The sequence below is a fragment of the Phascolarctos cinereus genome, unplaced genomic scaffold (genome assembly GCF_003287225.1).
Source record: "Phascolarctos cinereus isolate Bilbo 61053 unplaced genomic scaffold, phaCin_HiC Scaffold_4;HRSCAF=312, whole genome shotgun sequence".
NCBI classification, from domain to species: Eukaryota; Metazoa; Chordata; class Mammalia; order Diprotodontia; family Phascolarctidae; genus Phascolarctos; species Phascolarctos cinereus.
This window is the reverse complement of record NW_027555847.1, coordinates 420895145-420913055: the sequence shown is the minus strand read 5'-3', so window position 1 is coordinate 420913055 and position 17911 is coordinate 420895145. Positions and strand designations below refer to the sequence as shown.

The 17911-nt window shown below is 34.3% G+C and overlaps 1 protein-coding gene across 1 annotated transcript in view; it reads left to right on the top strand.

Moving 5' to 3' along the window:
• Window positions 1-17911, top strand: part of CDH18 (cadherin 18) — a 414410-nt gene that overhangs the window by 290337 nt on the left and 106162 nt on the right. Inside the window, exon 6 of the mRNA XM_078153324.1 lies at window positions 5867-6120. Within this exon, the coding sequence (XP_078009450.1) occupies window positions 5867-6120 (254 nt within the window). The remainder of the gene's footprint in view (window positions 1-5866; window positions 6121-17911) is intronic.

Here is a 17911-nt window from a genome sequence, read left to right as displayed (position 1 = left end):
TAATACATAATATATTATATATACATATAGTATATATAATAAGGGGAAAAACCTTAGTCTTAATTCAATAACTGATTATTAAGATAAGAAAGAATCATTTCTCTCATGTGTGAATACATACATACAAATATTGTACATACATACAATACATATTCTAAAGCATAACATAAAATGTTTTTGTGTGTGTCAGTGTGTGTGTGTGTATGTGTGTGTGTGTGTGTCTTTTCCTCCTTCATTGCCTTCTTTGGGTTATAGACCTAGTAATGTTATTTCTGGGTTAATGGACACGTGTGGTTTAATAATTTTTTAGGGGGTGGGGGTAGTTTCAAATTGCTTTCCAGAGTGGCTAGATCAGTTCACAGCTCCACAAACAATATACTGATGTGCATGTTTTCCCACAGACTCTCCAGAATTTACCATTTTCCCTTTTTTGGCAATTGATTTAATCTTATGGGTATTGAGATAGAACCTCAGAGTTGCTTTAATTTGCCTCTTTCTAATTAGAGGTTTAGAGCAATTTTTCTTCATAAATCTTTAGATAGCTTGATTTTTTTTTCCTTTGGAAAACTGCATGCTCATATCCTTTGACCATTTATCAATTTTGGAATGCAGTGCTCCTTTTCAGGTATTCTATGCTCCAACCAAACCAGATTTTTTTCTTTTCCTTACATGTCATGACATTCTATCTCTTATCTCTGTAACAAAAGACAATGTCTATCTTCTATGCCTAGGATTCACTTTTTCCTCCCCTCTTCCTCTTTAGAATCCCTTTTTTATGTCGAGTCAGCATTAACACCCACATTCTGCTCTCTACAATAACTTTCTTGATCCTCTCCCAGCCACTAATAAATTGCCCCTTAAAAATGCCTATATTGATTTGTTGATATCTATATATGTATATGTTAGTCTCTCTTGTTAGAAAGGAAACTTCTTGAAGTTGTGGACTCTTTCCCTCTTATACTTGTATCCCTGGTACCAAGCACAATGGTTGGTACTTATTTGACTTTTAATAAATAGTTGGTGATTGATGGATGTTTGTATTTAGGAATATGTCTAGCAGAAAATCTAAATGCAAATTTGAATCACACACCTTTTTTTTGCACCACATTTTATGGTTTCTTCAGCTACTTTGAAGATTACACAGAAAACTATTTTTTTTTCCCAGCAGTTGAGCTGAGAATTTGAGGAAAGGGTGTGTGATGAAGGAGAAGGAAAGGTGTTGACAGTTGTCTGCCCTCCATGACTCCAGAAGAAGGACCCTTGTAATGTAGGCTTTAAAAAAAAAAAACTTTGCTTGCTGGTTTTAACAGTTTTGAGAAGAGAAGTAATGGCAATATTCCTAGGAGCTTGTAATAATAAATGCTTGGCTCTGGATGACCTGAAATTAAGTACTTCAGTTTTCAATTGGAATCTCTTAACCTACACATTTTGGATTTCCTCTGAGGTATAATAATACCTTTTATGGGTTTATGTTTTCCTTTAAAGCATCCCTGTGATGTTTTATGACAGGCCAGTTTGTGACTATAAATCCTATACATTGCTACATTTTTTTCCCTGATGTAAATGAACATGATTCAAAAGGTATACTATACTTCAGAGAATTTTAACCTTTGTATGATACTGATTTAGGAGACAAGAAGAGAATGAGATAGTCTTTTAGAATCCTGTTCACTATTTAATCTCTTTTGCAGCTCACCTTGCCCAGCAAGGCAGGACAGCTAATCTCCCTGAAGATCAGAATCATTGCTGTTCTATAAATCAGCTAGCAAGAGTTTCTCTAAATACTTGTCCATATCATTCCCCCATCAGAAAACTGTCAAGTCTGAACTCACTCCCTAGCATGGAACATTCCAACTGGACCTTGACACATATTTATATATATATACATATATATATATATATATATATATATATATATATATACACACACACACACACAATACACATATATATGTATGTATGTATGTATATGTATATGTATGTATATGTATATGTATATATATTAGCAGAACTCGACTATTCAGAAATAAATATATGAGTATAAACATATATAAATACGTTACTTCCTCAATCAGGAATATAAGTCAAATTGATTCAGCAAGCATTTTTTCATGCATTTACCATATGCCAAACCCTGTGCTAAGTAATGGGACTACAAGGAAAGGCAGAAATAGTCCTCAAAGAAACTCACATTCTAATGAGGGAGACAAAATAGAAGATACAAGAGACTAAATAAAACTGAGTATTGACTGTCCCTGTTGTGAACTCTAGAAAATAGCTCTTAAAAAGTGGGGATGAAGGGCAGCTAGGTGGTGCAGTGGATAGAGTGCCAGCCCTGAAGTCAGAAGCACATGGGTTCAAATCCGGCCTCAGACCAAACACTTGACACTTACTAGCTGTGTGACCCTGGGCAAGTCACTTAACCCCAATTGCCTAAAACCAAAAGAAAAAAAAAAGTGGGGATGAGAGGCAGTTAGGTGGTGCAGTGGATAGAGTACCAGCCTTGAAGTCAGGAGGACTTGAGTTCAAATCCGGTCTCACACCAAACATTTAACACTTACTAGCTGTGTGAACCTGGCCAAGTCACTTAACCTCAATTGCTAAAAAACAAAAAAAAAAAATGGTGGGGATGTTGATCTTCTTCAGAGAAAGACTCTTTGTGGAAATAACTGGAGTGTAAGTATCCTCCTGCTTTTTTTTTTCAAGGAACCAAGGCAGATTCCCCATACTTTCCTTTAAGGTACAAAATAGTTCTTCTAAGTAAGATGATTAATAATAATAAACTAATAATAACAAATCACATTCATATAGCACATTAAAGTTTATAATTCACTTTCCTTACAACCCCATGAAATAAGTAGTACATATTTATTATTTAAATTTTATGGATGAGGAAACTGAGAATCAGAAAAGTTAAATGACTTGCCTGGCATCACACAGCTAGTAAGCAATGTCTCCAGAACTCCAGCACAGACCTTGTAACTGTAGGTCCACAACTTTGACTACAAAAACACATGAAGATTTAGCCCAAGTTTTTTCTCTAGAAAAATCTATCTCTTACTCTATTATTAATAACCCTTTGTCAGATAACATCTATCCGGAAAGACATGTTCTTACTGCTCTTCAATTTGCAGAGGCATGAGCCTGGGATGAGAGATCATTTCTGGCTGTCTTAAATATTTAATTAACTATTTTGAACAAACACATAACTTCAATATAGCAAAGCATACCAGTTTGAAACTAATAATATTATGAAACATTTCAGTGGGTTAAGTCATTAAGACATAGTTATCCACATCCATAGGCATGGTTTTTTTTCCTTCCAAAAGTATATTTTTGCTATTATGGAAATTAAATATTTATTGAAATACATTTTGGGGAATATCATTGAGACTTTTTTCCTGAATGCAAAAATTGCTGGGCTAATTGTGAGCTTAATATATATATGATCATTAATGCATGGATAAGCTAAAAAATAAGTTATTAAGTTTTGTAAAACTCAAAGCATCTTATGTTTACCTGTTAATCACTTAATTTTTAAAACATCTCTACTATATGCCTGGCAGCATGTTATGAAAAAAAAACAAAAACAAAAATGAAAAAGTCCTCAACTTCAAAGAGACATCAGGAAAGGTTGCATGCAAGGAGGTGACACAAGCATAGTTTAAGGAAATAAGAAGTTCTAAGATGTAGCAGGCACTGGAGCACAGTCAGGGCTAAGTCTCTGAGATAGGAGATGGAGGATTATAGAACTAATGATTTATTTTTTATGTCCCCTTAAAAATTCAGCACACCAAAATTTCAATGTTCTATATACATCGGTTTCATAGTGGTTTTAAGACATCAAAGAACTCAAATTGGTCTAGGATGAAAGGGAATACAGTATACAGCAAAACAGGGAATGAATGAAATTTAGTTGGAGAGTTCATTGTCAGGTGGAATGGCAAGATAATCATCACATCCTTTAATTTTCTATAGATGGGACAGGAAATATTTCTTAAATAGACAAAAATTGCAGTGCAAAGGTCAATCGTCATGATAGCAATGCACATATGCAAAAAGAGTAATGCCACTTTCCTAACTAAAGCAATGACCATTCTTTGATTAAGATGTATATGTGTATTTCTGCAACAGAATTGTACCATCTGCAAAGGGGCAAAAATAAATAAATAAACAAACCAGACAGCTTGAGCAAAGGAAAGCCAATAGCTATAATATTAGAAACTCTTTGGGGTCAAATAAAAATAAAACAACAGGATTCTCTACTTCATATGATATTTTGAATATCTAGTTCCACACCTGGCCAATATAAAGAGATTAAAAAGATTACAGCATAATTATTGGAATAGTAGAAATGATTTATGAGAAACATTTAAAAATCCCAAATATCTACAGCTGGCTGAGTAATGACTGATGGAAAAGATGATGACAATCTATAGATATTTGAAATGTATAAATATTTAGGAGGGGAAAGCTATTTTGCAAGTTAGGAAGAACAATGATATGTAAAAGTAATTACTAAGAGTAATAGGCAGAAATTAAGAAACAGAAAACATAAATTGAATATAGAAGTTTAACTCTGTGAGCGAGCTGTATTACATTGTTGAATAGTATCCAAATAAAACTAGAGAAGCTTCGTTACTTGGGAAATTTACAATTATATTCAAAGAAGCAGTTCTAGTAGAGTGAAATGAGCTAAAGTCTATGAGTTTATGGAGCCAAAGGAATTAAGAAGAAACTGTTAAACTGGAAGCTAAAACTAATGAAAGTTTCTATTCAATTTCATCCTATATAATAGCTGCATTTTACATTATCCAGCAGAGAGGAAAATGTGAATATTTTTATATTCAAGATAATTCATATTGCTTTGGATATTCGTAGTTAGCATTTATATTGTGCTATAAAGTTTGCAAAATGCTTTAAAAATATCTTATTTTAGCTCCCCACAAATTTGGGAAATAGGTGCTATTATTGTCTTCGTTTTCCTCATTCCTCAGATGTGATATGGACTGTAATAGGTTTTTGACTCTCCAAGAGTAACAAAACTAATAAATCTTTGAGATGAGATTTGAACTCAATTCTTCCTGACTCCAGATTGATCACTCTTTCCATTGCATCACCTACCTGCCTGATATTAATATTTTCATCAAAATTTAATCCTCATATCACACATTATCTAAAAAATAACATGGTATTTTAAAATATTTGTGCTTTTGAAGCAAAACATAAAGTAAAAAAGTATAAAAATTTATTTATTTTGCTCACATTGTTATTATTATAAGTGCTAAATGTATAACTTGGTTGTTTTTATTTTCTATTAATATCTAAAAAGGTTAAGCAAATGAAGAAAAAAAAAAAGAAAAATTACCAAACTAGAATATACAAGTGTCTCTCTGGCCTGTCATTTAAAGTACCGACTTTAGTTTTTTTACTGAAATAGAAATAGTGTTGTTAACTTACCACGTGAAGAATCGTTAATAGCACCAAATTCAAAGTATCTGCTTGTGATTCTACCCTTTTCATAGTATTCTAAACATTTAGAAAACCCTTGCTGACAAAATTCATGATTTCAATGGAAAATAGCTTGTGTTTCTATTATGAGTTTCTATATGATCAGTATGACCAGGGGTAGAGTGGGAAAAGGAGAAATATGGTGGTTGACCTGCTTCATACCCTTTCTTTGCTTTTACCTCCATAGTATAGAGTAAGTACATCAGCTGAGTAGCACTGATAATCCACCACCACTACCTGCTGCATCAATAAACCTATATCTATGCATCTTACTGTATAATTTCGTATTTGGTCTAAGTTTGGCAAGTTAATTTAAGTCACTAGGGAAAGCTGAAATTTTTCTTTGTTCCCACAGCCGCTAAACTATGAGAAGAAGAAGTCCTATACTCTCAACATAGAAGGAGCAAATACACATCTTGATTTCCGATTTTCTCACTTGGGCCCATTTAAAGATGTCACCATGCTGAAGATCATTGTGGGAGATGTTGATGAACCACCACTCTTTTCAATGCCTTCCTATGTTATGGATGTTCATGAGAATGAGAAGATTGGAACAGTGGTTGGCACAGTGGCTGCTCAAGATCCGGACAGTGCTAATAGCTTAGTAAGGTACAGTCAAATGAAAAAGGTTTTAGTCATTTAAACATAGATTAGACACCTAGAAGAAGCTGGTTTCCCTGTACTTTATTTCCACCAAATATGAATGCTGCAATGTCATTTAAGTACATCCAATTTGTGAATAACTTGATTTGTATAGCAAGATATTCTGAAAGTGAATAATCATGCCTGTGATTTTGGGTTTGAAGAAGAAAAATAGACTTCTGTATGGATATATATGTATACACATATACATATATATGTGTGTGCTTGTGTGTATTGTATGTATATATGAATTGAGGAGAATAATTACATTATTTGACCTTTACTAAAATGGCTGATTAGAAAGGGGAGGTAATAGAACATAATGAGGGTACATGTTCATTGTGAAAATGTAACCAAAACTTCAAGCTGAGAAAAGGAGAAAGGGACGGAAGAAGCACAACATAAGATGCCTGTGCCTTTCCACTTAGACATGATAGGTAAAGTACAGATGTTTTGAAATCTAAGAAATAGTGGTACTCGCATTGCCAACATACATTTCTTGTCTCAGACCAATCCTGAAGAACTACTCTGATGAATCATCATATAAAAAAAAGAGAAGATTTTGTGAAATTATAATACTCTTCCAAAGTGGCCTTGTACTACCTACAAATTTTATTCCTGGCAGTATATGGCAATATCAATAAACGAACATAAATATCATTATCCTATGTATGCTACTAAAATCATACTACCTCTAAAAATGAACTTTACAGACTGGGACCAAGTCCTTCTTTTAGAAAAGATTTTTTCCCCCCTGAGATCAACGGTCTTGTTAAATTTTATACATTTGTAAGACATTTTCCCTTCTCAGGAAAATAAACCATTTTTGTTTCTGAAGTCATATGATTATATATATAATTAATAAATATAGTAGGTAGTTTTCAATCAATAAATTTATACATTTTATTGAATACTTTTTGTGCTCAGCACTTTGGAGAATATGGAATTACAAAAAAAAAAGTCCTATAAGAAGCTTACAAAAATCCACCTGGATAAATAAGGACATCATATATAAAACAATAAGCAATATAAAACAGTATGCTGCAATGGGGACAGATAGGTAGCACAGTGGATAAAGTGCCAGGCCTACAGTCAGGAAGAGTTAAAATCCAGCCTTAGACACTTATTAGTTATGTGACCCTGGGCAAGTCACTTAACCCTGTTTGCTTCAGTTTCCTCATCTATAAAATGATCTAGAGAAGGCAATGACAAACCACTCCAGGAGCTCTGCAATGAAAACCCCAAGCAGGGCCACAAAGAATCAAACATGACTAAAATAATTGAACAGCAACAACAACGTAATTAGTATCTAAATTTCATATTGCAGAGTATCAGTGCTGCAAAACTTCAAAAAATATTGAAAGCTAGAATAGTCATGTAAGGCTTCTTGGAAGATATGTGATTTTATCTAGGCCATAAAGGTTGTGTAGGGCTTTGATGACTAGAAAGAAAAGGGAATGCTATTCTAGATGAGGGATCATGAACAGAGAAGCCAAAAAAAAAAAAAGAGTAGGGAATATAAAGAAGCCCTGTTACTGGGTATAAATTGAGAAGTAAAATGAGTAGGACAAGGTAGGGCAAGATTTCTGAATGTTAGGAAAGCCAGCAACTTCATGTAGTAAGAAATAGGAAGCCATTGAACAGTTTTATATAGGTCAGGTACATAGTAAAAGTAGTGTTTCAGAAAGATTGATTTGGCAGCAGTATACAGAATGGACAAAAGTTAGGGAGAGATGGAAAACAGAGAAGTCAATGAGGAAACTATTATAGTTCTCCAAGTATAAGTATTTAGGGTCAAGGGTTAAAGGAAATAGAAAATAATGAAGGGACTTGAGATGCATTTTAAAAGAAAAATTAATAGGCCTTGGGAATCAATTAAATATGAAGCATTTCTGTTAAGAACCATAGAATTTTACAAGTAAACAAATTGAAAAAGGTCAAGTGACCTGGTCAAGTCCCACTCCCCCAAATGCCAGAACCCAGTCCAAAGCCCATGTTCCCAGACTTTGAGACTATTGCTCTTATTATCACATGTAATGATGAAGGAGAGAAATGAAGCAAAAGTATCTAATATCTGAATCTGCAAGATTCAGACAGTATGACTTTCAGAGTTATCACAGTAAAACTTGTTCAAAAAACGAAATGTGGTTGACTAAAATAACATGTCAATTAAAGTTTTTTAAGAGCCCAAATCAAATAAATCAAGATCCTTCATTGTGACATTTTAATTGTAAAAAAATTATACGTCAAAATAGTGAACGAATCTAATAATATGGTCTGCAAAAAATAAATGGGAGACCAAAAACAATAGTAAAAGGGGACAAAAATACCAAACCACTTCAAATTATACTGTTATTTTTATATCAATATAAAAGTAGAAGTTTGTGTATTTCTTTAAAAATGTTTTGGGATTCTTTGTATTTTAGAAATACAATCATAATTTCCAGAAAAGTTTTAAGAACAAAAGAGGCAGTCTTAAGTTAAGAAGAGAATTCCCCATAGCATGATACAGTGAACCAATTTAAACAGAGTACTTTAATGAAATGTTTTTCTGTAGAGACTCAGTTTCAAATATTTCCCAAATTTTTGTTGTTATTGTTCATCATTGAGTAGACACAGCAACTATCAGAACTCCACAGCTACCTCTATGCAAAATTGAGGCGTTCATAACAGTTGGCTCCTATGCCATGTCAGCTTGACCACATATGTTTATAAAGTAAGAGGATTGTACCATATGATCTCTTAAATCCTTTGTAGTTCTGTCTACAATCATATTATATTGTGAATTCTTTTCTACCTCAGACTCTCACTAGCACAGTAATGCTCTGAAATAATCCCATAGAATTGCTTCTCCTACAAGAACTCAAATGTTTGAAATTTGCTCTGGAACTCAGTATTTCTTTTTTTGCCTCTCCCAATCCTCCTCGTTGTACTTGGCTTTTTGATCTTATGAAAACCTTGAATCCTATGATCCTTTCATATTTTCTTTCTAAATTTAATTTGTACCCCACCATCTAACCTCATTAGCATCTAAGATACCTCATCTTTTGCCAATATTTCCTTGTTAATTCCCAAACATGAGAAATCCCTTTTATCTGATTTCTACACTGATATGCTGCCCAATACTGTTGGAGAAATCTGTGATACCATATTTACTGGATACACTTAAAAGTCACTTCTGTTCACTAATTATTTTTATTCACCTTCTGTATAATGGTCATTCACTCATTTTCCAGTCATCTCATTCTGCTAGTCTCATCTCTCCTACCTTATTATCAGTAGAGAATTTCAATTCCTACTTTATTAGGAAGATGGCAACCAACCCAAATTTAACTCTCAAAGTTTCCTCTTCTTTCTCTCAGAATTTCTTTGTCTTTACCTACCCTGTTTTCCTTTATTCCCATTAATGAAGATGTGTTCCATCATTTTTGTTTTTAACAAAATATTATTTTAACATTCTTTTATTTTTAAATGTTGAGTTCCAAATTATCTCTCTCTGTCTCAAACTCTCCATTATCACTGAAAAGGCAAACAATATGATACCAATTATACATGAGAAATCATGCAAAACATATTTGCATGTTTGACATATGTAAAAAAGCAAGAAAAACAAAGTGAGAAAATTAACCTCAATTTGCACTCAGAATTTATCAGTTCTCTCTGTAGGTGGATAGCATTTTTCATCATGAATCCTTTGGAATTGTCTTAGATTATTATATTGATCAGAGTAGGTAAATCTTTCACAATTAATCATCATTACAACATTCTTGTTACTGTGCACAGTGACCTCCCAGTTTTTCTCACTTCATTTTGCATCAGTTCCTATATGTCTTGCCATGTTTTTTTTTTTAACTGAAACCACCTCCTCATCATTTCTTTTCTTTTCTTTTTTTTTTTCAGCCAAAGACAAGGTTTATTAGAACATCCATCATATTGGGCAGACTCTTAAGGAGTCTGAACATTAGTAAGCTATTGGCTTATTGGCTAGATTATAAGAATCTAGGCAGTGGCTAGATTATAAGAATCTGAGACCTCACCATTTCTTATAGCACAATAGTACTCCATCCCAATCATAAGCTACATGTTCATCTTTTGCCCAATTAAGCAAACCTTCAATTTTCATTTCTTTGCCACCACAAAAAGAGCTACTATAAATATTTTTGTACACATAGATGCTCTTTTTCTTTAATCTCTTTGGGGCACAGATCTAAGAGTAGTATTGGTGCGTGAAAGGGTATGTATAGTTTTATAGTACTTTGGGTATATTTTCAAATTGTTTTCTAGAATGGTTGAAACAGTTCATAACTCTACCTATAGTTCTATAGTGTGCCTGTTTTCCCTTATCCTCTCTAACAATTGTCATTTCTGATATGTGTTAGGTACTACCTTACAGTTATTTTAACTTGCCTTTTTCGAATCAATAGTGATTTAGAGCATTTTTGTATATAGACAGCTTTGATTTCTTCTGAAAATTGCATGTTCATATCCTTTGACCATTTATCAACTGAGGAATGGTTCTTATTTTAATAAATTGGACTAAGTTCCTCATATATTTGCAAAATAATGTCTTTATCAGACAAATTTGCTATACTTTTTATGTTATTTCTTTTATTTTAGCTTTTAGAAAAATGTATTGTATCTAATTATTATCTCTTTTAATATGGTCTGTATTTGCTTTTGCTTTTTATGAGATCATGATTGCTACCTCTGCCTTTTTTTTTTAACAAGATGAATATTAGCTTTTGTTCCTACCCTTTATTTTAATTCTGTGTGTCTATTCAAGTGTGCTTCTTGTAAACATGTTGTTTGATTCTGGTTTGTAATCATTCTGCTGTCTTCTTCTATGTTATGTGTGAGCTCATTCCATTCATATTCACAGTTATGATTAATAACTGTGTATTTCCCTCAATCTTAATGTCTTTTGTTTCTTCCTTTCTCTTTTTATGTCATCCCTGCTCAAAAGTCTATTTTGCCTCTAACCAATGCCTCCCTTAATCCACTATTTCTGCCCAACTATTTGGACAATTTGTGCCCAACCTGTGGCAGAGCCTTTCAAGCTCATATTGGTTTGATCAGCCACAATCAGCCACACTGTACCTTGACCCTGACGTAGTGATGTCATTTTGGTCCTCTTCAAGCATGCAGGACAATAAACATTTTTTACCCTCTAGATCTAAGATATCATGGTGGTTTTCCTTAATAATTTCTTGAAATATGATGTCTAGGCCTCTTTTTTTTTTGATAATGGCTTTCAGGTAGTCTGATAAATCTTAAATTATTTATACTCAATATGTTTTCCAAATCAGTTTTTTTTCCAGTGAGGTACTTCATATTTTCTTCTATATTTTTTCATTCTTTTAACTATGCTTTATCTTTTCTTGATGTGTCATTGAGTCATTCATTTCCCTTTGCCCAATTCTAATTTTAAGTAATTATTTTCTTCAGTGAGATTTTTGTACCTCTAATTCTATTTGCCAAATCTGTTTTTTTTTTAGAAGTTCTTTTCTTTGGTGAAATTTTAGTACCTCTCTTTTCCATTTGGCCCATTCTGTTTTTTAAAGAGTTCTTTCATTCAGTACTTTTTGTGCCTCTATTACCAAGCTGTTAATTCAAAATTTTCTTGCATCACTCTCATTCATTTTCCCAATGTTTCCTCTATCATTCACCTCTTTATTTAACTCTTTCAGGAATTTTTTATTGGGTTTAGGTACAATTAACATTTTCCTTTTAGGTTTTATTTGTAGTTTTCATGTTTTTGTCTTCTTTTTAGTTTATGACTTGGTCTTCCCTGATACTACTGTAGCCTTTTATGGTCAAATTATTTTATTGTTGTTATTGTTTGCTCATTCTTCCAGCCAATTTCTTGACTGAACTTTATGTTAAAGTTGGACTTTGCTTCCCCAGGGTAGGAAAGACACTGTGTAAAGCTCCAGGCTTTTTCATGTTGCTGTTTTCAGAGGTAGTTTTGGGGCTTTTTAACTTTTCATTGTTTCCAAGGTGGTATGATCCTGGGAGAGGTATGATCTTATATAGGAAGGACCCTCATCCCCTGCAGGTGCACAGGCTAAGGCTTCTCTCTCTTCTTTGGTACTTTGACCAGAACTCCTGTTCCCTTGTGACCAATTCTAGCACGCCTCTCCACCCTGGAACTATAACCCAGAACTGCATATGGACAATAGAACTGGCCAATCAATTCCAGTTGTACCCAGCACCATTAAAGGATCCCCTGTAATCTTTTCTGAGCAATTGTCCAACCCCCTTACTGTCTCTGGGCTGAAAGCTGCAAAGTGGTTGTTGCTGCCTTTGCTATTGTCCCAACAGCATGTGTGGGCTCCAGACAGGCCTCTACTCTGGTGCCACAGACTTCTCCTGCTGACCTCTTAAGTTTGCTTAGGCTGGAAAAAAATCTTGCCCCTACTTCTTGCTGGCTTTGCTGCTCCAAAATTTGATTTGGGGATTTGTTTTAAAGTTGTTTAGTGGGGAAAGTTGGGAGAGTTCAGCTGGGTAGCTGCCCATAGTCCATCATCTTGGCTCTGCCCTACCTTCTACTTTTTCAAGGCCATCCACCTATGTATTTGATTCCATTTCTCCTGCTTTCTTTACAACCTGATTCATAAATTATTACATTTCCTGAGATATCTGAGTTGGAGGTATGATATATTAATGTCTAGATCACGAGAAATCACTTAAACACACGCGCACACACACACACACACACACACACACACGCACACACACACACGTGGGTGCATGCATGCTCTCTCTCTATTTCTTTCTGAATCCTCATCACTCCTGGCCAAGAAGTGAAAAATAACTCAAAATAGGTAAGAAGGCAACCTTACGAGCAGAGTTTATACTCTCAGTTAGATTGAAGATTTTCTGCCTGCAATCTGATTGCAAATTACATTTCCAGTCTTCTAACTCAGCACTTCTCCATGTGTTATACTCCAGCCAAAATGAGCTATTTATTTTTCCCTGAATAGTCCTTAGTTTTTGACTTCCTTGCTTCTTTGTTTATCCCATTTCTTCTGCCTGGGATATCCTCCCCCCACCCATATCTATCTGCTGAAATTTCTTAGGCTCTTACTTAAGTTTCATATCATCCAAGAAACTTTCCATCATATTCCAAACTGAAAACCATATTTTCCTCCTCTTAACCCCCACAGCATTTAGCTTGCTTTCTGATATATAGTATGGTTTATTATAATTACTTTAAACATGGTTTTTTCCCCTGTTAGGGTCTAAGTTATCTGGGGCTGGTACTAGGACTAATAAATACATCTTAGTATTACCATAGTATCCAAGGTTTCAAACTCAGTGTTTTGCAAATAGTAGTTACTCATTAAAATACCTAAGACTGAATTTCATCTCCCTTTCTGGGCACACTAACCAGTTTCCACCTCCCTTCATGCCCTTAAACCTATTGCAGCCTTTATGCTCTCTCCTAGCTGCCCATTGCTATGATTCAACCAGGCTTTCCCTTCTATGTCACCCCTCACCTTCTGGTATTTACTTCATCAAAACCTATCTGTTTCTTGTCTTATTCTTTTAAGACTTTACTAATTTCTTAACTCATTGAACACTGAAATAAATAGAGCCAAAATTATTAATGACTAATTATGTGGTGTTTAAATAAATTCTATAGATAAAACCAAATCCCTTAACTCAAAGACATGTATTGCTAATAGTGGATACTTCAAGCATTGTTATAAGCTGGTGAAGAAGATAAATGGATACGTTATAAGCAACCAACTAATTTTCTCAGAATAAGGCCTAATATTCAGAAAACACTTACTATCATCAATTATTATTATCAGCACAATAACTCTAATAACATAGTACATTATTATTACAAAACCTGAGGCATACATTTCCTTATTTGATACTCATAGGAACTTCATGAAATATGTAGTAAAATTATTATTATATTCATTTTACCTATGATACCAAATTTTCAAGTCCGGGGATAAAGAAGAAAGGTTATGACAAAGGGTTATCTGGGGGACATATATGTTTAAAACAACAATATCTTAGCACCATTTTAAGTGGAGGACTATCCTATCAGATTGACTTTAGCTATTGCCCCATGAAACCATTATTTACCTCAATAATAATTAACTCTATAAAAAGAATAAATGTGCATTGCTTTTCTTTAGTTTCTTTAAAAAATAGACTGTGCAAGTAAGATAAATGCTGCAGGGACCTCTTTCAAGTAGAATGAATTCATAGCTATCTTTTCACCATAACTATACATAATATTTATTCTTAATTTTAATAAAAATTTGTCTATCCTACAGAAGAGCCTCAGGTACATACATAAAATTATTTTTAAAAAACCAGAGTTCAATAAACAAAAAAACAAGCCTTTCTAGGGAACAAGTGTTTGTACTAATTAAAGAAAATTGTACTGAAGAGATGTACCTTTCAATGCACCCAGAATGCAATTAACTCTAGATTTGTAGAATTGGTAAAGAAGGTTTTAAATCTTTGAAGCATTGGTAGAAAACTCCCTGACTCCAGCATTTTGTAATTCAATCCTGGGAACCATTAGCAGGAATGTTCAGACTACAAAGAGGATACCCAAGCAAAGATTGGTTCTTTACCAATTCATATGGGGAACCTGCAATTACACAACAATAGAGTCATCACAAAAACATTTTAGTAAGTCAGAGCCATGTTATCTCTTAGTATGGAAGTAATGCGTACCGAAAACAAACAAAAAAAAAGTACTGAATTGGGACGGGAAAAAAAATAGAAGTCAGTAGAACTTTCAAGTAGCTACTAAAAGACCTTCATGCAGAATTCATGCAAGGCAAGCACTCACATGAGATCAGAAGAAGGAATACAAGGACACTCTCAAAATCTCTCTGAAGAACTTTGGAATTGATTGGGAGATGTGGTAGATATTGGCACAGGATGGCTGAGTATGGTGTGCTCACAACAAAGAAGGTGCTATGCTTTATGAGCAAAGCACAATTGTAGTAGCTGAAAGCAAAAACAAAATCAAACAAACAAAAAACATAAGATGCATAAATTTAAAGACATCTCCATGCCAAAAGTTCATATGGACTATTTATGCCTGACCTGTGGTAAAGCCTTCAGATCTCATATTGGTCTAATCAGCCACAGTCAGATAAATCATACCTTGACCTCAGCATAGTAATGTCATTTTGATTCTCTTCAAGAGGTAAAGACAACAACCAACAGATCTGAGCAACCACTATTTAAATTGAATTCATCAAAGGCTTATATGCAAGGTATTATTCAAGCACACTGAGAATGTAAAGGCAAAAATAACCCTGCACTCAAATAAATTGGGAATACAACATGTATACAGATAATTAAATTGAAAGAAGGAAGCACTTAGAATCAGAAAGTCTGGATTCAAATTCCAGCTCTGCTTCTTGATCTTTGTGTGACATTGGGTTAATCATTTCCTTTAGTCCCTGTTCCCATATTTTTAAAATGAGGGGATTGAGTTAAATGAACTTTAAGATCTCTGTCACCTCTAAATCTATGATTTCCCTTTAAAAAGTAATTTGAAAAGGGAGAGAACACAAATAACTATGAACAGATTTTTTTAGGTTATGGTAATAAGACAAATTAAAACAACATTATTAAACATAGACTATTCAGATAATCACTGAGTCTTATATAATCAGCAGAAAGATGCATCAGAATCACAAGCAAAGTCGTTCTTTTTATTATAGGACTACAGAAAGTCATTTTTTTTTCAAGTAAAGAGATTCTAAAAACTTGATTATTATTTGTCCATAAATGTTAAATTTAATTCACCAAAAAATTTTCAAAGACTGAAAAATCTCTATCTCCAAAGAATTTATATTCTGTTGGAATGGAGAGAGGAGAGATACATCTTGTTCACAAGTAAGTAATTGCAAAATATATAAATTATATGTAAAATAATACAAAGGCATTTCAAGAGATAAAAGGAGTATGGGATTGTAGAGAAATCAGGAAAGGCCTCTGGCACCTGAGCTTCGGTCTAAAGGAAGTTAAGGATATTACAAGGCAGAAATGAGAAAGTGTCATAGATGTTCCACCTCTTCCACAAAAGGAATGCATTTCAAAATCTAGTTTTGAGAACAACAGAGGGGTAAAGTTTGATTATGAAGGAGAGAGTAAAAAAGAAGAGTAACGTGAAATTTTCCTGGCAAGTAAGGTGGAAACTATATTGTGCAAGGCTTTAAATGCCAGACTGTAAAATTAGTTATTTTATTCTACTGGCAACAGGAAGCCATTGGAAGTTTTTGAGTAGAAGGATAATATGGTCATGGCTATGTTTTAAGAAAACAAATTTGGTAGTTGTGTAAAGATTGATTGATGAAGAGAGGGACTAGAAGGAGAAAGACCAATTAGGAGGTTAGAAATAGAGGTGGCTAGGTGGTGCAGTGGATAGAGCACAGGCCCTGGAGTCAGGAGGACCTAAGTTCAAATCTGGCCTCAGACACTTGACACTCACTAGCTGTGTGACCCTAGGCAAGTCATTGAACTTAAATACAAAAAAAAAAATAGATTATGAGTAGAATCTAGATGTTCTGGATCCCAAGTCCAATATTCTTTCCACAGTATCAATATGTCACTTCTCAACACCACATTACCCCTTCAATGAACTAGCTGTTTGTTTTTTGTCAAATGTCATTTTGTTTAGTTGTTTCCCATTCATCATGATCCCCTCCCCCTTTTTTTGGTGGGGTGCTGTTTCTTTTATTTTTTCAGCCAAAGACAAAGTTTATTAGAATATCCATCATATGGGGCAGACTTTTAAGGAATCTAAGCATTTGTATCATTAAGTCGAGTGGGCCAGATCTTAGGAATCCTAGCAGTAGCTAGATTTTAAGAATCTGAACACCTTAATGGAGACAAGATGGACCTATCTTATATGGTCAAATCTCTGGTGTTCACCTAAGGCTATAATCCCATCAACTGGTCTTTCATTGTGTCTACCTCAAACAGCGAGTTTCACTAATCACAGTTTAGGAAAAACATTTCCAGGATTTACATCTCAAATTTAAATTTGTCCTGGTGTAAAAAGTCAATAGTTGGAGATTATTCCCATATAATTTCAAATTCTCAGCAAGACAAAACCCAAACAAGCTTTTTGGCTTGTTTACACATTAAAACAATAACCAACAATAGCCAAATTATTTTAGTGGTAAGCAGATTATGAAAAGTTGCTTGACATAACGGATACAAAATGTTGACCAATTTGAAACTTGAAACAAATCCACTACCAATCAGGTGACTTCATGAAGGAGGGTTCAGGGGTGTAATGGGAACAGAGTAAGTAAGCCTCAGAGAACCAAAAAGCACCTGCAGTTTTCCCAATTCCCTAGCAATGAGAGAATTTTCAGAATTGGGCATACTTTCTGGATAGAGCATCTGTCCTTGTCCTCTATGCTGTGGAAGGTGTACCCAGGTCCATGCCCTCAAACCAAACCAGTGGACTGAGAGCCTGAGAGCATCAGGCCAAGTGTGAGACAGCCCTGTAACTGTCTGCCCAAAAAGCACCTCCAAGCCTTCCTAGGTGCTTGGAGACTGACCCCAACTGCAAGGCAAGAAAGAGGGGGGAGGTTTACATACCTTCCAATCTTGGCTGGAGAAATTGAGGTTTGAAGTTTAGGGGTGCTGGGACCCTAAAGTAATGACACACAGGTCCTTCCCAAATGAATTCTACCCAAGCCTTCTTTCAGCCAAATACAGGGTTTATTAGAACATCCATCATATTGGGCAGACTCTC